The 27,965-nt window shown below is 35.9% G+C and overlaps 1 protein-coding gene across 1 annotated transcript; it reads right to left on the bottom strand.

Annotated features, from left to right (window-relative positions):
- Positions 1–283: 283 nt before the first annotated feature.
- EDNRA (endothelin receptor type A) lies at positions 284–27,965 on the bottom strand. The gene is made up of 7 exons (XM_003205428.4): positions 27,467–27,965; positions 17,444–17,571; positions 10,571–10,769; positions 6,734–6,886; positions 4,538–4,671; positions 4,056–4,164; positions 284–2,335 (listed from the first exon to the last, which is right to left on the bottom strand). Exons 1-7 carry the CDS (start codon positions 27,866–27,868, stop codon positions 2,195–2,197), a joined length of 1,266 nt encoding a protein of 421 aa, XP_003205476.1. The 5' UTR covers positions 27,869–27,965; the 3' UTR covers positions 284–2,194.

Here is a 27,965-nt window from a genome sequence, read left to right as displayed (position 1 = left end):
CTGAACAAGGGGAAATGGGTTTTAAGTTGAAGGAGGGAAGATTTAGGTTGGATATCAGGGGGAAGCTCTTCTATATGAGAGTGGTAAGGTGCTGGAACAGATTACCCTGAGGGGCTGTGGTTGTCCCATTCCTGGAGGTGTTCAAGGCCAGGTTGGATGGGGCTCTTGGCAGCCTGGTTGGGTACTAAGTGTGGAGATTGGCAGCCCCGCATGTGGCAAGGGGGTTGGAGATTCATGATCCTTGAGATCCCTTCAAACACAAGCCATTCTATGGACTTGGACCAAAAAAAAAAAAAAGAAGCTTATGACTAAATGCAGTTGAATTTCTGATTTCTGCTAGAGGTTTTCTGGCTCTTGTAGAGAAAATAAAGTGCCAATTTATTTAAGGGCACTCCCCATGTCTGTTTTCCTCTTAGGTTTATTATCTGCTCAATACATTCAGCAGTGAGGATATGAGGTTATTAAAGACTCCATGTAATTAGGCCTTCCATATTGAAAGCACTGTTATTCATTTGCTATGATTTTTGATACAATTTGAGGATGAACAGTTTTGAGTAAAGTTCAGCCGAGTCGCATTCAATAGCATTGCTACAGAGCACTGTCAGCAGACTGTATTTATGCTAATAACATGACCATAATTTTATGGCTATTTATAAACACAGAGCATGGCGACAAAAGCAAACAAATAAGTTAAAACTTTTTTTTAATATACTTAAGAAGATCTGTGTGAATGTAAACATTTCGGAAATCTGCAGCAAACTTCGCTGTAGGCACTAGCATTTTGACCTTGTAAATGATGATATAAACCTGCATATATTTCACTTGAAATGTAACACTTTCAAAAAATTGTGGAAATTCAGTTACCATTTCTTAACCTGGCACAAAAAAGTTATAGATTTCCTGGAAGGTCTGTGCACGTTTCTGTACTGTTTAATTCCACTACCAAATAAGCCTACCATTAATTTTTTTTATAGCCAAACAGTGAATCTCTTGCCATGTAATTCACAATAAGTGGAAATAAATAAGTAGAATACTGGTTTATGTGTATGCAAGCAAAATTTTCTGTATATTATTAACAGCATTTTTGTGGTTAACAATACCCCATTAAAATCTTTGAACGTGGTGAGAGTAAGGCAAAGAAACTCTGTAAGCAAAAGGCGCAAAATACCTGTGTGCATATCCAACTCTTAGGGACTTCCACAGTTCTGCGTTTGCTGTGATTGTAGTAGCTTCTTGTTCACAATGTGTAAGTAGTGTTATGCATAGTTGCTATGGAAGTAATCATATTCTCAGAACTCTTTGAACAGGTTTATTAATATTTCACTGTGTTCCAGTGGCTCTCATTTTGACACAGATTTAAAGCAGCTATAGTCTAAGTAGATTAATAGGTTAATATAGTTTAAGAATTAACATGACAGGTTAATTGAAAACACATTGTAAGATGCCTGTCTGAGGACATCTTTTATTCATTTTTCTGATATAGATTGTTTATGTTTTACAAAGCTTTAAAATAAATAACACAGCACAGTACTGCATTATTAGTACCTCTTTTTGGTATTAATCTGTGCTTAAGTGCCAAATGTTGTTGCTCTTTAGTATGGTTTCTTCCTATTTTGGGGTACTCAAGTGCTATAAATGTGAGCTGTCCAGCTGATATCATGACTTTTGTTACAATAAGTAAATAACATACTGATGTGGAACAAAACATTTTCCAAATTAAACCTGAATAAAAATACCAATGACAATACGAAAAATGTAGTGGTGCATGGAATATATCCACCACAAAAACAGAAGGTGAAAGACAAATGGGCAGAGAGAAAATATACACAAGTTCCACTTAGATATTTTCAGAAGAATTCCGTAGTGATAATTCTTAGTTACAATCAGGTAAGAAGACTGTGATGTACCAGTTAGACTGGATAGTTTCTGCTTGGTTCAGAAGAGCAAACCATCTGTATGGGTCATGTCACTTTTTTAGGTTTCATACTCGTCATAACTCTGAGACAGAATTACCATCCAGTAGATCTCAGTTCACAAAGCATCACAGCTATAGTCTGTCAACTTTAGAGATAGCTACGAGGATGTACACTTCTGAATTGATGATGGAACACTCATTAGGCTTCTTGTAGAAACAATTTTGTTGTGATATTTATTTTCCTGATTGATTCTGAAGTGGTGTCAGAGTCCTTAGTATTCAGTTTATGCTGTCTTTATGGCTGCTTCGATCTGTGTTGTGATTGTTTAATTCTTGATTTTTCCATTGGATGCTTGTTCCATTCATGGGCACTGAAGTCGCTAAGCTTTTTGATTGGGAGCAGCAACAACAAAGACATGACTGAAAATTTGGGGAAAAAAAAAAGTTATCACAAATCTGTCAGTTCTGTAAACACTACCAACAGTATTTTTATTTTGACATGAACAGAGGCTTCTCAGTGAAGTGAGTGATAGGTGCGCGTGAGCAAAATTCTTACCCTACAACTGCAAATGGTGTATAAGCAGAAATTTACACATAGGCCTGGCCTTTGCCTCTGATTTATAAACAGCTTTCACAGGAAACATTCTAAAAGTTTGGTGTTTGTTTTTCCCTCTGCACTTCAAATAAAAGGTAAGAGAGAAAAGAGAGACTTAGGTCTCTTCTCATATCGTAGAAGAAGGCAAAATTGTTTAGGAGAAGGGATGGTGAATATGCTGAGCTCTGTATTGTTTTTCGCATTTAAGAACAGAAAGTAAGCAGAAAGAAGGTGATTACTGGCTGGGCTGTTCTCTTTTCTCATCTGAAAGGGTGAGGAATTACTCAAAAGGATGGCTTTTCTCCCATCCTTTTGCAGAAACTAATGCTTAACTCTATGAAGATAGAAGCTTTGCTTTAGGGGAAGAAGAGTTAGCTCCTCAGAGGAGCAGTGGCAGTAATAGCAGTAAATCCATGACTTCTCTGAACAAAATGAGAAGGAAGCGTTGGAGAAGGATGTGGCTGGACTTATGATATATGTGCTATCTAGGTGCGGGTGGGTATGTTAGTTATCTGCAGAGGAAGAATGTTAAGCTCAATTATGAAATTGAGAGATTGGATGAAATGATCATCTTGTACTAGAAAGGAAAAGGGAAGCTATAAGATGAAGCTCGAAAGGATCAAATCATCTAAATATTACTCAATTGTTGGATGATATTTTCCTTTGGAAGAGCAAAGGGAAAAAATGTAGTAATGATATGAAGAACATCCCTGTTACTTTTACTTGATGTCTGGTCAACGCATGCTATCTTCTCCACTGCTCCCAAATGAAGTAGGAGATCATCAAAACCAAAGCTGGTTTCATATTACCCATGTGGAATAGTGCCCTGACAAATAGGTATTCCCTACTTTATCATTTATTACATTATTTTCAGTATTTTGTGTCGCCTATTTGAATTCGGAAAGTTTTGTAGTACAGCTCTATCTTGGTTTTTCTTTGCAGATTAACTGTGTCTTCCTTTTCCCTTTCACTCTATAACACTATTTGCTCTCATTTTCCTTCTGTCATTATGGCTTTGTGGAGGCATGGTGTCAAGATATTTTAGCCTTAAAATATGTTTTCCAGTGTAGGAACTAGAAGAATGCAGGCAGAAGCCATAATGTTTATTTACTTACCAAGGTCAACTGAAGTGCCTGCTTTGATATACAAGTCTGAAAAGTTTAGCTAGGATTGTTTAACTGCTGTTAGATCTAGTGCCCTACATAAATATCTTTTTTGCTCATCTAGAGCTGTGAATAGATTATCAACTGAATTCTATTTAATATACACGTCACATGCATATTAACAGTACTTACAAGAGCATGTCTATCTTGCTGATTGTTTACATGTTTACATGTGAAGACTGTCAGACTTATTTACTGATCTAGCATTTCATATAAAGTGGACAGTTTCCTCTTTCAGTTTTATGTCTACAATATGACCTGCGAGCTGGTGACAACTTAATCATTCATTTGCATGCCTTTCCTCTTAGCTGAGGAAAAAAACATAGCAACTGAGTGATTGAATACTGTTTATCAACTGGATGTAGTATCAGAAAGATCTTACCTGAAAACAGTTTTTAAACTTCTTGCTCACAAAATAGAGTGCTATTGGATTTATACAAGAGTTCATAGTTGCCAGGTTGATGCTGATATAATCCAATGGCAGCAAGAAACTAGATGACAAAGAAAGAAAGCAAAATTCATTCTTTACATGCTGTAGAAGCATACATGTTTTCGTGTTTATAATCTCTTCTGTTACAGAAACAAATTTTCTCACCTCTGTTATCTTTTCCCATGAGATACCTATAATGGGCAGTCTCACAGAAGTTCAAAAGAGCCACAGGAAAGAGATTACAATGGCAATATATGTAGTATTTATTGTAATTATGCTATGCTGTTAGAATATCCACCTGAAAATGGATGTAGTTGAAAAATCATAAAATGAAGTTGCATGCACATTTGTGACATTACTCACATAATCTTCAAATGCATGATATTAGGTATTTTTTGATTATAAATAACTTATTGATACGGAAAATGAAGTACCTGAGCAGTTCACATCTGCCGGGATCTCTTTCATTATATACCATTTTCTTCAAAATTCGGCTCAAATGAAGGGGGAACCAGCAAAGAGCAAATATCACTACTAAACAGAAAACTGTCTTTGCAACTTCTCGCCGCTATAAAAATAAGATAACAATGATTTAGTGCCTAGTTCACACTGGTAAGAGATTGTAGTGATGTTAGCGGTAAAGTTAAATTGTTTAGATAAGCATGCAAGGGAAGTGCAGCTTCCAGACCACCTGATGTCCCTGAACTTTTTTTAATTGGGCTTGCTGTGTTTTTAATTCTGGCAGTCCTCTAGAGAACCAGTTCATCACTGAAACTGGCACAGCTGGAGCACACAGGGCATTGTCAGGACTTAGTAGTTGTTAGCCTAACAATATCCACTGCTGAGCAGTCCAAAACCTGACAGCTTTCCCAGTCTTTCTTATTCCTCTTCAGTGGACTACTTTTCTGGCAGTTTATTAGATAAACCTCTTTGTTTAAAAACATAGGTACTCTCTAGGAAATTTTTTTCATGTATGAAGGAAACTGAGATCACTCCTATTTGATAAAACACTTTCAGATAACCCTTAATGTGAGGTAACTTGTAAACTCAAGGCACCCAAATCAACTGGCAATAACAATTCTATTGTACAATGTATCTAGTCAGGATGTCATTCTCCATGATATATTATTTTATATTTGGTTCACGTCCTGTTGCATAGAAGGGTACTGTGGATATTATAACTTTATTGTTATCCTTGCAAAGTGGTCTTGATGTTCTTATGGAGTCTTTCTACAAGCAAAATTATAGATATGTCTATATTACAGCTTAATCTCAATGCTTAGGAAAAAATCATGTTTAATGGATATTTTACACAGCTTTCAAGATTTACTGATTAGCGGATTTTGGGCGATGCGTACCAGTATTCTTTGGTAGGTGTGGATTTGATAAAGAGAATTAAGTAGGGATAAGAATACCACTTCTAGAACTGCCTTTGTAATGTGACAGGAGTAAGCATTTCAAGGTTGTTATTAAAAATCTTAAATGTATGAGCAAGTCTCATTAGGCATTATTATTGTTTCTTCGTTCTTATAAAGTAGTTGCTATCAAAATAGAAGGAACATAACTGGAAAATAATGTGGACAAGACTGAAGAAAGGAAGAAGTGACAAAGGGATGAGTACTGGTAAACTGAGGCATAAATTCATTCTCCAGGATCCAGTCCAAGTAGTGTGCTGGCACTGTTTATCAAGCTGTGAAAGCTGGGGGGAGGATTCCCCCATTGTCCTTCTAATGGGTAGAGTAGTCTTATGTGGCCCTAGGATGGTCTGAATTGTGAATCCTGGGGTCTGATGAGGGGGAGAAGGTGGAAAATTTGAGAAAGGATAAGATTCTTCTGGTCTGCCCTGTTCTGAAATGTGGCAGCAGAGAAGGAATCTCTGAGAGAGCTCGCTCAGCTAGAGAGAACTGCTGTAGGGATTCGTATTTGTAAATGTGGAATTGAGAAGAAAGTCAAATTTGAAGGGCTGAAATTAATATTATACCCTGTTGACTGACTAACTGCAGAGAAAAAGCTACAGGTTGTTTTTTTTAAATTTCAGTTAGGAATGAAACATCAGACAGTGCTGCAAAAACATCATAGTGAGAGCTGACGTTCTGTGAGTGACTTTGTGATCATTTGTTTGTACTAGTCTTAATGCACTTTTCAAAGCAATGAAGCTACAGCAATAGTAATTGCAACAGCGCAGTAAGACTGAAAAAAAACCTGTATTCTAAACCAAGTTATTCTAGAGTGCTTTTTCATATGAACCTAAAATTGCATATCAAAGTGCACCAACGTAGGGAAGACTCGTAAATAAAAAGGCAAGAAATTTTTTACTTTCAAATCTTTGTAGTTGCATTTCAAAGCATTTAGCCAGTAGTAATTGAAGATTAACAAATGGGAGAATACAACCATCACACTTGCTTAAGAAAAGAAATACACCAATTACTTTCTTGAGCTGCCTTTAGTTTCTCCTCATGTTATGATTTAGTCGTGTGTTCCAGGATGGACTGAATACTTTAACATCAGAAATAGCCTACATCCTCACGTCCTATTTCTGTAATTTAGTGTATTCAAACACACAAACATTTCTAAATTAACCCAAAGACAGAAGAATAGTATTTTCAAACATTTGTCATCCTAATATTTACCTGCTTAAGGTGTTCACTGAGAGCAATTCTCAAATTGCTGTTCCTTCTGTTTAACATTTCACAAGTCATTAGCGTATAGAAGATGGCAGTACATGCCAATGGCATGCAGAAATAGAAACCAAACAGCCACCAATCCTTTGCATCTTTGTAAAACTGTAGATAAGGTAAAGAGAAGAGAAAGTATTTTTATATGATTCAATAAAAAGTACCTCAAAGATATGGGAAATGGAAAGTTAATATGCTTGTATGTGTCTATTTGTAAATGACCTTAAATTATGTGAACTTTCTTATCAGTTGGATATACTTTGGACCAACATTAACATGTGAATTGTGGCATTGTAAACATTTATTTTAACTCAGTGACAATCTGCCTATACTCTTGTTGCAATCTCTCTTGTACGGGAAGAAATTAATTTTGTTTGTGTGCTCTATACTTATTTAAGAAAAGGAGATCAGCTCCAACTTCAGTATGATGTACAAGCCAAAAAGTAGATACTCAGTCTGAGATAACAAGTATCTCTAAATGCCTGTCTAAGGAAATGCCATTTACCTCTGCAGCTTCTGCTCTTATTCCAAAAAAGGAAAACTCAAAATGTCTTGTAACTTTAGCCACCTTTCTTTATCAGTGAAAGCACTGGTAGTTGGTTTGTTTATATGTAGGGCTGATAGAAGCCTCTTCGTAGGTGTTTGCCTGATATATGCAAAGCTTAGGATTGGTACAGTTCCTTTTAACCCTTTATGTGCCTTTTGTACCATTTGACTTTTTTGACAGAACCCTGAAGGAACTGATAGAGTATCCATACTTGCCTGTGTAACTTAAGTGCTAGTTGTGTTTTAAGTTAACACATTTATGCATTATGGGAAATACTATATTTGAAAAAATATTTAAAATTATTATTTTTTGTAGAGAGTGATATTTTCAGGCTAAAAACAATATTGTATCTTAATTTTTAATATTCATGTACAGCCAAAATTGTGCACTGAAATATGACTCGTTAAAGACTTTCTGTCTTTACATTATTAGTCACATAGATGGATATGTGTAAAAGGGAACCTTCTTTCTCGTTAATCTTTCCTCAAGCTTGTTTATTTCTAGCGGATGTGCTCTTGTAACATCATGGTTCCCACACCAAATGTCAAAAAGCTAATAACTGAGGATTATACAGATCCTGTTTGAAGAAGTCAAACTTTGACATCTTGTTTACTTAAAAACTGAAAGGCACTAAATTTTCAAATATGAAGGAAACAAATGCAGTGCAATAATCTAGTACTTAGTAGTGTTCATTTCTTAATCTGCTTTATTTACATCAGAGAGTTGATCTGCTGAGGAAAAGGGAAATGGCTTTTATTTGTCTCCATCTAAACCCAACAGTTAGCTGCTTATTAAGCTTGCTAATTTAGAGTATGTTGTGGTATCTAGGCCACAGCCCCACTCCAGAGGCATCTTGAACTGTGCTTATTAGCTTGTATCCTCCTCCTTATTGTAACCTCATCCCTGCACGAGGAAGGGCTGCAGTCTAATGCATAGTTACACGCTCCTCTAGAGCTGCATTTTCCCAGCTGGGACCTGAGCTTCTGCCAGCAGAAAAGCAGAAAGCAAAATGCCTCATATTTTAAGAGTTTGTACTGAGGGGAAATCTAATTACCACTCCTCCTGCAGAGAAAAGGATTACAAATACATGGAGCAATTGCCTGTTTTGTGGAAAATTCCTACGGGTTAGACTAGAAGCATATTGGTTGGGCAGTACAGTAAGATGCATACTGTGTGAATCCACACTATGTTTAAAAGGAAAAAGTTTTGTCATTTGTTAACCAGCTTTCATGAGTATTGCATGTCAGTCAATGCATTCACAGTCCTGTTTCACAACCTTGAGCAATACACAAATTCTGTACGAAAACTTGACTATGAAGTAACAAATCCTACACAAAAATGTCTGCAAATAGTTAAGTATGGAATCTGACTTTCTCAAAGCTTACATCAAAGCACAAAACTGGGTTGATTTAAGGGAACTAGACATTCTTTTGTTTGTCTTGAAAGCCCACATGGAACTAGTTTTCTACAGGAAATGTGCATTTTAAACAAGTTTCCTAGTGCACTCAGCCTCTAGGGAATCATGGTCTAGCATGAACTTTTCTAGTCCTTCAAGAATAGTTTTAAAATTGAATGAATTACCCTATGAAAAATACAAGTTAATCATAAACCTTTCCCTAAGCTATTTGGTGTTTGTGTTAGTGAATATATTTAAGGTTAAAATATTTCCTTTTTAATCTCTTGTTTGTACTTGCTTGCAATACACTGAACCACAATGCTCTTTTTTGACCGATGCATCCAACATTTATTCTCAGCTTGACGCTAAATGCTGATTTATATTCTTAAAAATCAAATTGGCATGGAGTGATTTAGATATTTGAATTATTCTGAGCAAATAAGAGATGATAATTCCTGCCAATATGCAAAACAAACCAAGCCGTTCTACTAACTACATTAGGTACAGAAAAATAATCATTACTGTGCCTATGTGGGACCTGAACTACTGTGCTTTGGAGAAACAGGATGAGAAAAACATAAAACATTTTTCTCAGGGAGGGAGGAAGTACAGATTGTCCAACCGCAATTGTGGAAAAAAGTTGCTATTAAAAATGCACAGACTTACACTTACTGCAGTATGCATTTCATAAAGCATACTTTTAACTATCTGCAAGCCATGTTGTCTGTGCAGTTGAGAAATGTAAGTTCTGGACGGTTTCACTTCCTCTTCACCTGTATTATTTCCATTAAGGATTTGCTTTTGTTTTCTCTTGCTCTTGTTTCTGACTGCCATCCCTGCAGCCTGTGGAACCCTGCCAAAGTTGATGATATTCTACTGACAAACACAATTCCTGCACCGTTTTTATTTTCTACATGTCCTCGTTTCATTTGCCTCACCCTTCTCAATTCTAACCTAAGCCATGTGAGATTACATTGGATCTAGCCCAAGATCCAGTAGAAGTAGAAGTATCAGGCATTTGAAAATGGAAAACAGTTTTCTGTCATGAAAAATTCTGGGTCAGGGAAACTGTGGAGTTTCCTTCAAGATCTTGCATTACCTGCAACAAAACGGAACAAATCCTTTTCTTCTACTTCTAAAAAAAATAATTTGTGAATGAAGGATGGGCCTTTCTTGGGTTCACAGGGAAAGAGATGTTTCTTTTCGTTTTTCTGAGGATAAGACCAAGCAGAAAATCACTATCCCTCTATGTAGTAAAGATAGGTTAACTCTGTAGTAACTGCTCACCTGACTTGCTTTGAACAAGCTAACGTGTATATTTGCAAATGGAAAAGTGCAGTAGCACAGAGGCCGAGGGTTATGAAATTTGTCTAAGAATCCTGGTGTGTACTTGAGCATTTCTTTTGCTCTTGAGTTGCAGTGCTTACGTGACAGCTAACAGTGCCACAGCTACCTAGGTTGGACATATGAGTATGTCAATTTCATAACTGTAATTTCTGTTAAGTGAAGGGATTATTCTCTGATTTTTGACAAGTGTTTCAAATAGGAAAAATTAAGTTAGAGCTTCAAAGTGTTGTATCTGGAAACACAGTGCCTCCTAGGGCTGTGACTACGCTCTTGATTGTTCTATAATCAAGCCCAAATTGTAGGTTTCTTCATTAAGAATCCTTAGCAGTGAATGCTGTTGTAAAGTCACATTTGGTATTTTCTGAATGAAAGTAGAGACTGATACCTGTTCACTGAAGTCCTTCTTTGCACCAATACATATTAGAATACATTTTGCACCTTAACAGATGAACAAAGTGCGTTAAGTGTCTAATTTATAAAGAAAGGAAAGGATGTTACTTACCAACATAAATTTATTTGTAGGGTTGAGCATGCAGGTAACATAACTTTCATCCTTGTATCTGAAAGGTACCACAGCAAAACCAATGGCTTCTGGAATAGCCAGTATAAAGGACAGAAGCCAAATGGAGAAAATTTCAATAGCAGTGATCATAGGGATTCCAATTCCCTGAACGCGGCTCCAGGAGGCAACTGCTCTATACCTGCAAGAGACAGGCATTAATTTCCAATCTTTATTCTTCCTCAAACTCAAATATTTTGCTTCAGTTTGATGTATGAAGTAAAATCCCAAAGCTGACATCTTAGCTTTGTATTGCTTGTTGTTCTGGCCTGCTCCAAGAATTCTGCTGTCAAGCCTCCCAGGACACCCAGTAGAGCACATCAGGAAATGGATAGTAGAGAGTTGGATGCAATTGTTAGGCTAAGGCACTTAATTGTATGGCATTCTGCTATATGGACTGTTCTTATGGTTACTAATTAAAGTAGGCAAGGTTTGTGAGGGCAGACTGTATTTTATACTAGCTCAGGTCATGTTACAGCAGAAAACAATTTCCTTCTAACACAGTAGCTGTTAAAAAAAATGAGGCAAATAGAATCTTTGGCTACCTCAACTTTAACAGTAGTGCTGTCTGAACTGTTCAGCTTGGCATGCAGTGAAATATTGTGAAAATACTCTTCATCATGTGAAAATGTATTTATTGACACTATTTGGTGCTAAAAACACTTTCTATGAGGCCCATTCTACGTAGGCCTTAGACTACAACAGAGTTAGATCCCTCTGGCACTAATCTCAGCCTCTGCATTACCTTTCTAATGAGAAAATGAAGAGTGTGGCTAAGAAGGGTGCCATGCCAAAAGTAGCAGTTTTCTCTTCAACTTTATCCCCTAAGTTTCTGCTTTGATTTTTTTTTTTAAAGGCAAAACACAACAGAACAAAACAAAAAGTCTAGAATTACTGAAACCTGCGTTGCTGTATGAATGCAACTCACAGCTTGAAACTCAGATAAAAAGTAAGAACTCTAAAAAAGTTTCAAATATAGCAAGTGCACTTACAGCATTTCTCCTTTTTCTTCTTCCCCTTTTTACCTTTCCTGTCCCTCACATGCTGGATTCCTGTTACAGGCTGCAGCTTTCCCCCCTTTCAGGGAACGGAGTGGGTCTTTCCCTTCTACTTCTCTGCCAGATTTCAAGGATCTTGTAGGAATTTATTAGCTTTCAAACCTCAACCTCTCTTTCAACTTTGATCAAAAGGTTCAAAAATTATTGAGAGAAGACTGATAGGAATGTAATAAAGAGTACATACCAGTCCATAAATTAAATTTTCAGTAGCGGATTTGATTGTTATCTATTCATAGCTGCAGCAAACAAGTTACTTAGCATTTCCAGAAATTTAGCAAAGATAACCATCTAAAAGTTGTGGAAAGAACAAAAATCAGTTTTGTTTTTGTAATAATCTGCAAAGCATTTTGGAGAGTCTTCTGTCATTGGCGATGTCACAATTTCTCAACTGTCTTTTATTTTCACAAAGTAATAGCACTTTCTCATTTTTAATTACAATGCTACATGGGCTTCTAGTAGAACTAGTCTTTAGCTGAGGAGAGAAAATTATGATTGCAGGAAGTCAGAGTGTTGATATAGGCTCAAGGATGGAAGGGGCTTAAGGAAAAGAGTAGCTGAGAACTCTGGATTAAAGTGCTTTGTACTGAGAATGGCTGGAGTTTGAATTTCTGAAATGGAAGCAGTGAAGACCTTCTGATGGGATAAAACTGGTGAAGGGTGTAGAACCTAGGCTTCAGATGTCAGTAAAAAAAATTGTTATTAGCGGCAACCACACCTCTTCTCTAATCAAAATACTAGATTAGAATTGTCGATTCACATACATAGCATTTCTTCTGATTTCCTGTATCACCACTCCCTCCTCTCCCCCCCCTTTTTTTTTTTGAATTGTACTCATTGTCAGGATGAAACACATGAATTAAATCCCATGTATCCTTTACATTAGAAGGAAAAAGATGCAGTAATGCAAGATCAGGCCCTTGTAAAATCTTCTACAGAACATCTCTGGAAAGTGAATGTTAAAATGGTAGCAGTAGTCAGATTTGAATCCTTGACTTTGAGAGTTATAGTAAGATCATATACAGCACAGTCTGACTTTGATAGTTATGGTAAGATCATACACAGCACAGTCACAGGGGCTCTAGAAACAAGTTCTTAGTGCAACATTTTAACTGAAGGGTACTTACAAAGATTTTGAACATAGTAAAGCAAACTAAAGTATTGTGGATTTGCAGATAGAGAATACATTTAGAGGTTTTTGTTTTTTTCTCCTAAAAAATCTCAGGAGGGAGACAATAGTTTACTCACATAGAGGAAACCTATGCAAATGGTATTCTGAGAGTATTGAAACAAACTATGCTAGAATAATTGAGAAAATAATTCTCATCATCAGATCTTCTCACATATTTATATTAAAATGCAAATTAAATTGGGAATAATTAGTGGTCTTTTTATATTTCACTTTATCAAATATCAAATTTTAACTTTAATTACTAAATGGAATATTCTTTGGAGCATTCACAAAAATACTCAGTCTTTGTACTAAAAAACTTTGGAAATATAGCAGCAAATTTGCAGTTTATTCTTTGCTAACTGGCAACCTTGCAATCAGTTCAGTCAGCTACAGTGCATGGTACTATCCCATCATCCTTGAATGATATTCTTTAAGACAAGACTGTGGACTACATTTTTTTTTTTTTTTGAAGTAAGAAATAAATTTTTGTGCTGTGTTGCCTGTGCAACTATGTAAACGAATACAAAGAAGTTGTAAATCGTGAATCTAATTCTTTTCTTTCTTGCATTTTTTTTATACCTGTTCTCTTCAAGTTAAGTCTGCTTTGAACAGGAGAAGGTCAGTGTGCACAGCAGCAAGGGTTTGGATCATACATTTTTGTCTTTTTTTTTCAGTTAACATTTCAGGTAACCATCAGATGAGGAACTGCTGACTGAAAAATGTTATGAATGGTTTCAGCTAAAGGATAAGAAGCTTACTAATTAGATCAGAATTTCCTGAATATGTACTAGCCTGCAATTACTTGGTCTCTGCTCATTGCTGTAACAGTGATTTGAAAAACTGTGGTAGTAAAATGTTTCAAGTGGGTGTTCTGTAGGTTTTATTATTTGCATAATCTTTGTCTAGACACAAAGATCCCATAACTAGGAATGGGAAAATACTGCAGGGTTTATTTCCCTCACATTTAAAGAAAAAATAATATAGGATGTCTGCCAGGGAACTGAAATAAATTTAATTCCTCAATCTAAAATCTGTGTTCATATTTTATCTTTTCTGTTTGGTTCCTTTTTCTTTCCGACTTTGTCTAAAGCGTTCAGCTTTTCCAGGTCATTTCCTTTTCCATGTTTAGTGCTGTGGCTTCTTGTTTTGTTTTGTTTTCTACTGCTCATGCATATGCTGTCAACTTCAGTATATTGTGCCTTTCAGTTGCTCTCTCCTCTGTTTCCTCTCTTTTCTTTTCTCCTATTCTTATCTATTTATTCCAGCTTGCTTTTCATGGACCCCGCAGGCTATCCTGCTGCTTGTATTCAAAGATGCACAGTATTTAAGGGCAAGGGATTATTGCATCATGAAGTATCTGTACTACATAAAACTAAATACTTTGCACTCCTACCTAGCTATAACTTGTTTAAAGCATGTCTTACAGAGGGCATCTTGTCTTGACCTGAGAAAATTAAAAGCAACACACCTTTCCTTTGTGATTTCTTATAGTCAATTTTCTCACGTGTAATTTATTTTCATTTGGTATGTCTGGCTGAAACTTTGATTAATAGGTTTATGTTACATCTTTTTTTGCAAAACTAAAGAGCTCATGAATAACTGATACATCATCTGTATTTCAGAACTTGGACATGACATTGAAGAAGCCACTTCAATATTATTTCTGATATCTGTAAGGCCTCTGAATAATTTCTGATGTTTTGTTTTGTTTTTTCCACACCCTCTCCATGATTTCACCATTCCTTGATAAAAAATAGTTCCTGAACTCTAATTAGCCTTTCACTGTTAGCCTCATTAATTGTGTAAGCTTATGTTTTCAGCTGTGACTTACATTTGTTTCTGGAATATTTTGGAAGATTTTTACCATAGTGGTATCTAATCACAACTGAAAAAGGAAATGTGGGCTGTGGGCCTTGTGAAATGAAATCAAGGAGCATATGAAAATTAAATCATGGCCTGTAACTTTTTGTTACATTGCCTGTAGCCAATCATTACTCAAGCTTGTTGTGTTTTGGAGAAAGTGACTTTGTTTCCGTTTCTTTTGACTGCATTAAAATTACATGTTCTAATGACCCGCTAGTAGAAGATATTTCAGTTCTGCGAGTAGTACCAGGCCTTTATAATGGAGAAAAGCAGTAGAGAAGTCATTCAATACTTGATCAAGAGAAGTGGTTACTCTCGAGGTTAGCGTTTTATGCCTCTGCTGATACCAATCTATTCCTCTTTGCTGCGAGAGATTACAGCAGTTCCTCATTCTAAAGATAGCTCACTGTGTGTTGACTGCAATATAAGTTAATAATAAAAAATAAATTAAAATTAGGAGTCATTAATATATTGATATTAATCTAATATCTCTTAATATAGTAAGACTTATACTGCTTTGCTTTGGTATTGCAATCTTGAATGTCTACTACACTCACTGGAAGTTGGTCCAGATGAAAGCAACTAAGCTGAGTGTCCTATGAATTTTCTATGCAGAAGAAGCAAGAGTGTCTATTTATGACATGATATCCTTATCTTCACTCTTCTTAAAACCAACTTCTCATCAAAATTGTTATGTCTAAGATATAAGCAAAAGTAAAAGTTCAGGAAGGATAATATCCTTTCTCCTCATCGCAGTCAGGGACTGTTTAGAAATAAAGTCAAACTATCATCATCCTCATGACCCAGAGTTTAAAAATGCCTGAGAGGCATCTGAAATAAATGTGAACTTCCTCTGAAGGATGATGACTCTTTTGGTGTTTTCTATCAGCCTCTTGAGATCATGTGTAAGTGGACATTTTTTCCCTTGGGAATGCACAGTTGAATTTTAACACACTGTTAGATCAAGCCATTCTGTGTAAGGGGGAACTAATAATTAGTAGGGTTTCACAGTAGCATGCAGTCAACAAGGGGACCAGTCCCTTTAGGAAAGAGCAAACATGTTCTAAATCAAGGCTGTGGTCTACAAATGAGAGTTAGGGAATCAACAATTATCAAAGCTATAAAGCTCTGAATTCATTATAGCAACTGATTCCATTGATTTCTATACTGCGGAATGCAATCCCTTACATAGGCATTCAAACTAGCTGTGAATGATGTCATTTTCAGGAGCTTTTTTATGGGGGGAAAAAATAAAAACAAAATGTAAAAGAACTAGCCCATAGACCAGCAGCAGTCCTGCTGTAACAGCTCACAAGTCCATATTTAATCATTTTCTTTATTAAAAGGTATGCAGTAGCTGATGTAGAATTATGTGTTGTGACTATGCCTGATGTTCCAGTGCCTAACATAATTTGCTTAAGGTGCTTTCAGATCTTACTTTAATGTCAGTTTAACCCAGATTCACTTTGTGTTAGCCAGGACAAGACACTGTCTATGCATACCTGTTTTCTAACACACATTCTCTGTTGGCATGTATTACAGTAGTACCAGCTGATAAAGAATATGTCTTTGGTAAAGCATGTAATTTAGAGGAAATAAAGCAGTCTGAGTCTCATCACATACAAGATTTTATACTTAAATAGAGATAGCATTTGATTCTTGTAAGGATTAGCAAAAGAGTGCTTATAAAAATACATCCGTATATAAAAAGACAGCTTCAGCTCAGTTCCAATTATTAAAAATGTGTGTAGTCATAGGACTATAGCTAGTGAAACATTGGTGAGCTGCATTGGTGAGAATTCTGTGAACAAACGGTAAGTTTCATATATGTTTGATCTAGGGTAGTCTTTGGCATTGTGCTTTATACTGAGCAGACATTGTTTGAGAAGTAGAATTCTTTTTACAATTTTCAGACTTAGTAAAGAGACAGGGCACTTACTTGAGTTTGTTTCTACTGAGCTAATGAGTTCATTTAATGAGTTACTAATGTAATAAGGGACTATATTTTGGGTATAGATACTACTGAGTTCTCTTTCATTGCAAACCTTGTATATCAAATTATCATATACAATCTAACTATTTTTTCAATTTTCACTTATCTTTGCGTCACTGTTATTGCGCAGAGGGGATTTGATTTATCAGTGTTTCAGAATTGCTATAGACTGGAACTTGATCAAGTTAACTCAAGATCAATAAAAATAAACAGATTTAAGAGAAGTGAATTTTCATTCTACTACTGCTTAACATGTATACATAAAAAAGCATAAAGTAATAATTAGCTGTTTTCCTCCCATAATATTTATGTACCTTCTTAGACCCTTTTAAATGAAACATTAATTTTCAATCTACCAACATCAACATAACAGAGCAGATTTCTGATATATTTTTCAATAAATTCAATTAGCTTTATGAGTTGTAAAAATAAACATTGTGATTGTAGTATATAGGTAATGAGTTGAAAAACTATTTTTAAAACTAAAGCTTATGATCCTGTTCAAATATGAAACAGCGTGTCATATGAAAGCAAAAAAGACTGAATGCTGACTGAAATCCCAATTATAATTTATTATAATTTGAACTACAGGTGTGGTGTTTTGTTATTGCCAGGATACCAAAAAGCAATATGTAGACTATAGTATTACCACTGAAAATGTACAGAGTGCTCCCTATTACAGGAAAACTGCAAAGGGAAGAACATTGTCCAAAGTGTGAAATATACCATACCTGTCCACACTAAGTGCACAGAGATTAAGGACTGTGATTCCCACTGACGCCTTCTGTATAAAGGGAAGGAATTTGCAAAGAAACTGCCCAAATTCAGAATCTCCAAAAGGCCACTTCTGAGCCAGGAGCTAAAGGAAAGATAAAAAATAATCAGAATATTTGAACAATAGTTTAGCAAGTACGTAACAAGTATAATTCTTCCTTGTCTTAAACATAATCATTGTAATCTTGAGTTTTTCATACCTCAAAGATATCTTTAGTATTGAGTGAGTCTGGGAAGTAACTGCTGCTGTAGAAGCATAAAGGGTGAAAATTTAAGCTGAAGTATTGACCTTCTATGCTTGTATTGTTAAAAGATCTTTTGTTGATGTGCTTCATCCACTAGTATTTAATAGTGAAAACCTAACTCAACCCCATCTGAAGTGGTTGCAGTTAGCACGTCCCAGAACCAAGCATTCAAAGCATAATTCATAGTTCATAATAAAATACCTCAGAGCTAAATTCCCATGCTTACATGCAAGTAGATTCTTGTCAATGTAAATATACTTCTGCGTAAGTCATGTCAGTATTCAGTGCCAGTTTCTTAACTGCGTGTGCAGGAAATAGTGTACATACACAATTAGTTCCATATTATGGTCTAGAGGACTAGCATCAGACATGTGGTAACAGAAAGGCATCTATTTGGAAGGATGTGAATGGGTGACTAAAGCTTAGATCAGTATTATTTTTTTCTTGCATACTGAAAACTCTCCTTTTTTGAAGGAGAGCTGAGAATCTTATTTGACATTGATACCACTGCAGACAGAATGGGACCATCTTTGCAATGGTATTCCAGTTTAGGCCAATCGTATTTAACAAAAGCAAATCCCCTTGTACCAGGGGATAATTAATGGATCAGTAGAATTGAAGATTTCACTATTGTCAGTAACTTCAGTACTGACTGTAATGAGATTGTCTGCAAGCTGTTGAACTGTTCTTTTGGTTTTATCTGTACAGAATGAGTGAAATACATTGAAAGCTCTGGTAGAATTACCTTCTGGAAGGACTGGCAACATTAGAACAAATGTTTTCAAGGCATATTTTTGCTTTTTGCCAGACAATCTTGCATGAATCTATAATTTATGTCAGAGCCTGCAGAAAGACTGTTAGAGAAAGAAAGACCAGACGGAATCCAAAGTGGATCTCCAACCAGTTGTAGTCAACTGGAATTTCAGCTTCACTTTCTCAAGTTAGTGATTATCTGGTATCTGGGCATGGTTAAAATCTGAATGGTTTTCAGAAACCACTGAATGAAAGCTAACTAAGTGTTACTACCAAGGGAAGAGGTTCTAGCAGACTTTTATTGATTTTTATCAGTTGTTATATAGAGCCCCAAAACTGATCTATCATTATAAATCATACTGTAAGTGGCAACAGGAAAACAGCCCCCAATTTGTGTGGACTGACTGTGTCTGGAGCATATCATCAGTAATAGAAATGAACAAGCACTTTGTACTGACCATGAAACTAGTACTACAGAGCAAATATTATCTTCAAAAAGAGAAGTGTTGTACTTGAAAAAGGTTTGCTTAGCTATTACTCCTCACAGGGAAGCTTTATTACAGTTTCAGCATGTACACATCTTCCCTGAACCCCAGGAAGCTCTCCTTTTTTAAGATGAAAAGTATTTTATTCCTTTTGTTTCTTACACTTTTCCAGTAACTGAAGTACTGCCAGTACCAAATCATTAGACATTATTTCAAGTTGATTTTAATCAAAATCACTAGGATCAGGATCAAGTTGCTTGGTTTTTGAATTAAACTTTGCAATCATTTCCATGCATATCCTGCATTATCATTCCATATCGGCTATCCATCCATTACTTCCCTTTGGTGCCAGCTTTTTTCTTCTGTAGATATTTTTAGTCAGTGGTTTCCTAATTTTTGCATCAGCACAAGTCCATTGCCCTTTCTTCTACTCTAGCAGAATGTAGAAACTTCAGAAGGAAGTAGCACGTTCCTTTTGATCAAAAACTTAGATGCAGAAATTTAATTGAATCAGTTCTGATTTACTAAGATACAGTACTGGGACTACTTGCTTTGCTCTTTCAGTGCTTTTGCCTGTTTGAATATCCAAACAAAATGGAGGTAAAATTCTAGCAGATAACATTTTCTCTCAAGTCATAAGGATAGGAGGAATCAGGCTGATTATTTCAAAATAGGACTTGCGGCAAAGGAAGTACACTTTTCCCCTTGTGTGTTTGCAGTCTAGGAGTATTTCAAAAAGTTCAAGTGCGGAGCAATTCCTGTACCAGAAAAGAGTATAGTCCATAGCATATTTTTACACTGAAATCAGAACCAAAATTTCAAGGTTCTACAGTCTTTAAACAAACAAACAAACACCCTCAGTAAAGTGACCAGAAAACTGCAGTTTCCTTGAGTATCCCCTTTTCTGCTCCTTTATATGGCCTCTCTGCCCCAATGCTGCAGCTCGAAACAAACAAGACAGCAGTGCTGAGAACATTCCTTTGCAGTGATTTTTAAATGTCACTCAGCTGATCTTATTCTACTGCTGTTGCTATTTTCTAACCCCAATTAGCATGCTAGATGGTGTACAAAACACAGATAAAGTCCTTCTGTGTGTCCTTAGCAACTTATATATAGTCTAAAAGAGAGAATGTTATAATCTAACCACATAAGCGTTTATCAGTATATGCTCATATGCATCCAGTGTTTATCTAATTCTAGGCTGATACTGTGTGTTTAAAGGCAGCTGATGACCCTGAAACTCAGCCCGAAATAGATGGACTGGGTTGGATGCTGGTTGTGAAATGGCTCTATAAACCTGCTTTGGTTCAACAACTGTATTTTAAGATGTCCTCTCTCTCTCTGCCTCATGGCACTGAGGTTGAAAGCAGTGGTTTTAGTATATCTGCCTCTTTCTGCTCTAATTACATCCTAGTGCTCTAGAATATTTTCTTTCTGTATCTGCTTGGCATCATTGCTGTGCAGATAGACAAGATATGTTTCCAAGAAACTTCTTGCCCCCATGTTGGATACTCTCCTGAGTTTCATGAGCTGCAGGTGCTCGGTGATTCTGATGGCACATCTCTGGCAGTCAAGTTTCAGCTGTGTCTTCAGCAGGACAAACTGAAATATTCTTTTTTATTCCCTGACTTCTGTTCAGCTTGTGCAGTGATGGATACAAGGTACAGAACAGCAGATTTCTGGCTGTTTATATAACTTCTAGTTGTATAAGCTATCATCATCTTCTAACTGTGCAGTAGGAGTTATGAAATTAGTGTACTCCTGGGTGATGTCCTTTCCTTGCAACATAGCACAGAATGAAATATGAGTCATATCGCATGGGATTTTGTCATGTTTCCTGTAGGAGATGTTGAGCTGCGCAAGTGCAGCTCTGTCTTAAATTGTCATCTACAGTTAGGTATGTCAGTTTCAAAGCATGGGCCAAATATTGTATCTGTTTCAGCTGGAATTCAGGTGGAATCTGACTGCACACAAAAGCAGCCAAGAAGATGCTGACTTAACAACATTAAGTGACAAAAGATGTTAATTCTGACTCCAGTTCCTGTCTCCAATGTGTAAGACTCTCTGATTAGAAAGAAGTGTTCTGCTTATAGTATTTTGATTGCAATATTTTGATTTAATGACTTATCCAGAACCCTATGAAACTTCACAGCACAAAAATTCATCCTTTCAAGTCTTTCTCTTCTTCCTACAAACCCTGTATCCTGAAGAGAATTGCACTGCATGACAACGTTGATCCATTTCTACCTTAGGGCTGCTGCACACTCCAGATATATGCCTCAGCTCTGTTCTACCACTTTGCACGTGAGGAGAGCTGTAAGGATGAAGGAGAGAGAATACTGTCTGCCTTTAAGTATTCCCACTGTTTGCTCTTCCCACTGCTGGGATTAAAGTCCTCAGCTTTGGAAGGGCATTTAGTATGGGAAGATTAGAGGAAAACAGGACAGACCTTGGTAGTGCAGGACACAAGACTAACATTGAGAATATCAAGGTGACACAATATTTGAGGCTTCTACTGACTTTGGTATCAATTGGTATTTTCCCTTACACCTAAAATCATGAAGACAAACTGTCTCTCTTCTGCTGTTCTTTGCAGGAAATATATTCTTAATTTTGGTACAACCAATAGCTATCTTCTTTCCAACTTCTATGGGGCTTCAGGGTGGACTGTTTCTTCTGGAAGGAAGAAAGGTTTTGTGGGGATGCAGGAGTAACTTCAAAGACATTTTTTCCTCTATTGTCCTGTTATAGCTTATTCTGCCACTTTATTCAGCTGAGTGAAAACAAGCAGTCATTTTCTCTTACTTAGGCATCTGGGGAAAGGAATGTGTAGTTTTTACACAAGGGAAAATAAATTATGCTTGAAGAGGCCTGGAAAAAAAAACTTTGATTTTGAAGGAGTGTTTTCTGTCTCACTTAACCTGTGAAAAACATAAATCCTAGTTTTTGCATTCTCTTTAAGATTTTTGTAATAAATACAGCAGCAAAGCATTCCAGAAAACTCTAGACATCTTGCCTGTAATGTTGTGCTGCTTATGGAGTAGAGTTTATTCTTTTTTTCTGGTTGTTTAGTGCTGCTGGCTAACTTCCCATCCTTTTAATTAAGACTTTTTCTCAAGCTGTGCTCCTCTTCTTCAGAAAAATATACTGCAAGATGTGCTTATGTGCATAGTAATTTGCTATTGGAATGTTCTTACACTACTTCAGCACAAAACTATAACTACTGTGGATGTCACTTGCTCAGTTAGTATACAGAATGCCTCTTGCTATGTTTGATGTCAACGGTTTATGGGCTAGAATGGTTTATGATGTGGAATACCAGTAACCAAAAATCATAAAACCGTAACACTTGGTTATCAGCATTGTTTGTGTATAATATTCTGTCAGTGAAAGCAATCAGATAAGCCAAATAACTTGTGATCTAGAAGAGATGATTCTAACACTTCTGCATTTGCTCTGATGTTGAAAAGTATTCATGACTAAAAATGCCTGAGCTAAGTCTTCCTTTATTGCTGAAAATATCTACTTACTGACAGCTAACTTTTGCATTTAACTTTATAATGTTCTAGGTGATTTAGAAGCCATTGACACTGAAGTGTAAGCATAAATGTGAATAAGAAAATGTAGTTTGTTAAAGAAAGCAGTACTGTGATGAGCTGTTTGAAAAGTGGACAGTCATGTTTTTTTCCTGGGTAGATGTCTTTTACATTATACTGGTAAAATAAGGAAAAGTATGTAAAAATGAAACAGGTTAAAAACTGGCTTATTTGTTTCATTTACTTTTCTATAATACGATGACTTAAGGAGTTAAGAATATTAAGATTTAAGATGATAAAGTTAACATAAACCTGATGTAGTTTCTTTTTCAATGAATAGAATTTATTTAAAGAGTTTTTTGGGGGGTTTTTTGTTTGTTTGTTTGTTTTTTGGCATGAAAATGGACGTGGAGATTGCTCAAAGCTTCTCAATAACATCTTTAATGCTGAACTTTGACATTGTAAAGATGAGAACCTGGACCTAGAATGTTACTAGCTTCATGAGCTCAGGAAACTTTCTGTTTCAGAAGCAAGAGAGATTTTTCTATGAAGAGAAGCTGTTGTTCTTGCTGCTGCTCCTGCTAAACTAGCCAGTGATAGCAGCAGCAGCAGCTGTAAGGGCTTTCCAAAGGTCTTGTACAACCAAGATGAGGTGTTCTGCTCTTCCTGCCTTAGTATACTGGCTAGTTTCTTCGTAGAGAGTCGTCCCCTAAATAAACCGTCATATATCAAGTCCAAACTTAACTTATTTCTGCAAGTGTGTGTGTGGCAGTGATGAGTAATGTGAGTGATGCAGCAGCTTTAAGGGATGTGCTGTGTCACCTGATTCTAGAAAAGGAGGTATGAAACTCTCTCTTTTTCAGTGCCTTAACCTTACCTCTACAGCACCACAAAGCATTATAGTTCCCAGTTTCCTTTTCACTGAAAATAAGTAATTCTCACTGGTTTGGAGGCTTCATGGTTTGATATCATCAATGTCTGAGATTTGTGTGTTTTGCATTAAGAGAAAACTATTTCGGTCCAGGTTCTATAAATGTGATTGAAAATGAAATTGTGTTAGAATGAGTGGTTCAGTCCATTAGGTTGGATTTATAATTGGCATTCTTCTAGTAAAGCTCATACGTTACAAATTTTAATATTGATTTGATCCTGTAAGTGAGTATACTAGAGGTAATTAAGCCTGATGGGACTTTAATATATTCAGAATATCTTCAAAGGAGGCTAGTGAATATTATTAACATCTCAATCCATTTAACAAATTGCTAAGGGGAATCCACCATATAATTACAGTAATTGGAGAAAATAAGTGGGAAATCTTGAGTCTACTGTAGAGTAGAGTGGATAAAAATGTCAAAAATCTGTGACCATATCTGTATCTGACATCAATTATGAAATTTCTTTGTTTTTTTCTTTTACTTTTTTTTTTTAATTGTCACATCATTGTTAATTGCATAACAGTATCATGGACTCATTCCTCCTGGGACCTTACATTTTCCAATTACTATAATTTGTTAACTGCTTCTTTCTAAAGATCTGTAAAATACTGAAATCTGAATCTGTAAAATCTGAATATCAGTACAATTAACATCTTCTCCTCTGGAAGTTTTTTCAGAATAATTAAAGCTACCTTATGATTCAGGAAAGTAATTATATTTCCGATTTTTACATTGTAATTGCATTGTTTTTTTGCGAGGGGAAACGGACATAAGCTGCAGCATAGGAAGTTTCGCACGAATGTGCGTAAGAACTTCTTCACGGTGAGGGTGACGGAGCACTGGAACAGGCTGCCCAGGGAGGTTGTGGAGTCTCCTTCTCTGGAGATATTCAAGTCTCGCCTGGACGCCTACCTGTGCGACCTGGTGTAGGGAACCTGCTTTGGCAGGGGGGTTGGTCTCGATGATCTCTAGAGGTCCCTTCCAACCCCTACAATTCTGTGATTCTGTGATTCTGTTTTAGAAGCTTTTACACTGTAGAATCTGGCCATCTTAATACTATATGATTGGTTATTTTAACATGCAGATGAATGCTTGCTTTACTCTGGTTCTGATTTGAAAGCTGTTTTGTCCTCCTCAAAAGGAAGATCAGACTTATAAGGTTTTAAGTGTATGACACCATTTATTTATGTAGGATATTTGTATAGGATATAAATTTATGATTCAGCATGAGGTTGACTCTGCAGCTAAAAGATTGTTCAAAATAAAGTTTAGAAATAATTACATAAAATACTTTTAACATCTAAGCTTTCAAACAAGAAAAGTACTTTTTTTTCCTTCATTGTCTGTCACTGCTGTCTTCAAATGGTTATACTTCTAGTAGCCATCCTTTGTGTTGTCACTCAACAAGGGGAACTAAATGGTGCCACAGATTTTAGGATCTCTTGAGATCTAAATAGGAATGATATCTAATAGGATTTAAAATTAACTTTAAGTGTAGATTGAGTAGACATATTACTGAATGTGTAATTTGAAAGTTGTCCTGTAACTAATAATTTCCTAGCAGAAGTAATAGCACTCACTATAAATGCTACAAACACATCCATGTTTCAGAAGACATGCAGCTAACCTTGTACAAGGTGGCTGCATATGAGAATTTTTAAGTAAATAATTTTGGAGGTTTGAGCACTCAGAAAATTACTAAAAGCTAGGTTTATGCTTGTCATCATGATTTTAATTCTGAGTTGTAGCATATAAGAGTTAACATACATTGATGTCAGGGATCTGCAATTTAATTTGCAGCCTTTAATTATCAAAATATCTTTCTGGACTGCAGAGAAGTATTCGATATAGTCTATGGTCATGTTCAAGAGCACAGTTCATCATACAAGTTATAGTGATGCTAGTGAACTTACAGAACACATAGAGTGTCAGAAGATTAGCTGTAAAAATGTATTTCAAAATAATAAAAGGAGTTAAAAAATGTACTTTGTTGCTTTTAACTAAACTCCTTAAGAATTTTCAGAAGTCTATCAAAAGAAAATTCTGAAAGTCAAAATTAATTTTGTATTTCCAGTTCTCTTTCAATGTGAAGATAGAGCAGAGCTCTTGAAAGGCTAGAAAAATTTTTGTAGTAAGAATACCTATTATTTCCCAAACTTTGCTTGGAAAAAACACGTGCCATATTTTTCTTGAATTTTCTTATCAAACATTCCAAAGAAATAAGAACAGTACCCTAGCAAATACCTATAAAGACAGCACTGCATTATGGGAGATGTAGTCCAGGCTATAAATCCAATTTAGTAAAGAGAATGAAAATATGCAAAACCCCAATCTCATGTCTCATTAAGTATCCCATAGCTATGGAAGACAAAGGGTAATCTCAAATCATATGCATTACCTTGAGAATATAAAATATTTTCTTCTGCTATCTTATCATTAAATTGAACATTGTATTTTCCAGATGGGATACAGGAAAGTGGAAAGGAGCATTTCCATTAAATCATGTTCATCTGATTAACAGTCTTTTTCCTGTTTTCAAATTCATATTAAGTTAAAGCTAAGTTTAAAGATTTATCTGTAATTTATACTACCGTAAGATCAGAATCAGGTAGTGCATATTACTGTTGGTTATATGGCTCTATAGAAATTAAATTTATGTACATACACATATTTTTAATTCATTAATGATTTCAAGCTGTTATGATCTTGCTGTATCAATGCCTGTGTTATAATGCAGGTCAAGTTACTATGTCAATAGATATAATATACTTCTTTATTCAGCTCACTGGTGGTTTTTTTTAATTTAAAAATCCAATTTGAAACCATGGAACACTACTTAATCTAAATTTATGCATTAATTTGCTTTGTTTGAAGTTTATGTACCTAAAAGTTAAGTTTCTATAATCTCTAAAGGCCAAAATGTGAGGAATGGTCTTTTTCATTATGCTACTTAATGTTACTTTTACTGTCAGAAATGCCTTAAGTTTTTACTGATATCCCATCAGTATAATCCCATTTGTATAATCCACAAGGATACAGATGGGAGTTTACAAAATTATTTGAAGACTTTCTAAAGCAAGTTAATATCACTGAGATAGATATATTCAAAAACAACTTCATTCCATTCCTTCAAGCCTGTCTTGTAATCATAGAATCATTAAGGTTGGAAAAGACCACTAAGATCATCTCGTCCAACTGTCCATCTGCCACCAATATCACCCACTAAACCCATGTTCCTTAGTACCACATCTACATGTTTCTTGAATACTTCCAGGGACAGTGATTCTACCACCTCCCTGGGCAGCCTGTTCCAGTGCCTGACCACTCTTTTGGATGTTACGTTAGTAAACGTATATTGCATTAGAAAAAAAGCACTATCTTATGGCTTTGTTTGATTAAAATGAAAAATAAAATTTAAAAAGAGACAGAACAAGTGGGACAGAATTGCTGAAGATCCCTTTTATATTTTGAGAAAACCAGATGAAATTTGATTCTTCAAAAATGTTCTGTGATATAATTAACCTTAGTAGCCCTGAAATAACTTTGGAAATCTGTTTTTTATGGATGTTGAATTAAAACCTTAATTCACAGCGTAACTGACATAATGTCTTTCCACAGTCATAACATGAATCTTGCTGATCACAGAGTATTTTCTGTAAAAACATAAAGTAAGGATAAAATATTCCCAAAATAGCAACTAGCCTTATACTAAATATATACTGTCCATAAAGTAGGAGAACAGTTTATAAAAAGTCTACTCTCACAATTTGTTTTGTTAGCTATAGCAGTTAGAATAAATGAAAAGCTTCTTGATATAGCACGAATGTAGCTCAGAGCTACGTCTTTAAATGAAGAGGTTAGACCTGAGAGCAAGAAATTTGTTATAGAATGAAAGCGAGTTGTGTTTTTTTTTTTTCTTAAGTGAACTATTCATCGACAAAGGAGTACTACTTAGAGAAGTAACCAAAGAGAACTAGCGTACTTGTAAGGAAACTGCAGTTAAAAGGTGGTGGTGTTGCATCCTACCTTGTACACAATGATAGGAATATCAATGACAATATAGATAAGGTCTCCTAGTGCCAGACTGGCTATCAGTGCGTTCGGGCCATTCCTCATACACTTGTTCTGGTAAATGATCCTCAGCAGAGTTGCATTCCCAACCATTCCAACGATGAAAATAGCACAAGATACCACTGTGTTAATGTATTTAAAAGTTTCAGCAATCTTAGTCTGCTGGGAGCATTTGACAGTTTGGTTGGATACCAGGGGCCGTCTAGTGGCGGGGAGTAAGCTGGATTCAATCCCTGAGGAAGTGGAAAGGTAGATTCCCACATCACTCCGATTGGTAGCGTATCTGTCAGAGCTGTCACAGAGGACAAATCCCAAAAGCAGCAGCAGCAAAGAAACTCGTAAATACAAGGCTTCCATCACAAAGTCCCAAATGGGCAAAGTCAGCAAGACAGGCTTTTTCAGTATCTCAGTGAAATACTTAGTGCTTTTTCACCTGCAGAGAAAAACAATTAAA

This window comes from Meleagris gallopavo, chromosome 4 (assembly GCF_000146605.3).
Source record: "Meleagris gallopavo isolate NT-WF06-2002-E0010 breed Aviagen turkey brand Nicholas breeding stock chromosome 4, Turkey_5.1, whole genome shotgun sequence".
Taxonomy (NCBI): domain Eukaryota; kingdom Metazoa; phylum Chordata; class Aves; order Galliformes; family Phasianidae; genus Meleagris; species Meleagris gallopavo.
Note: the sequence above shows the minus strand (reverse complement) of the source record. Positions and strands in the feature narration are given on the sequence as shown.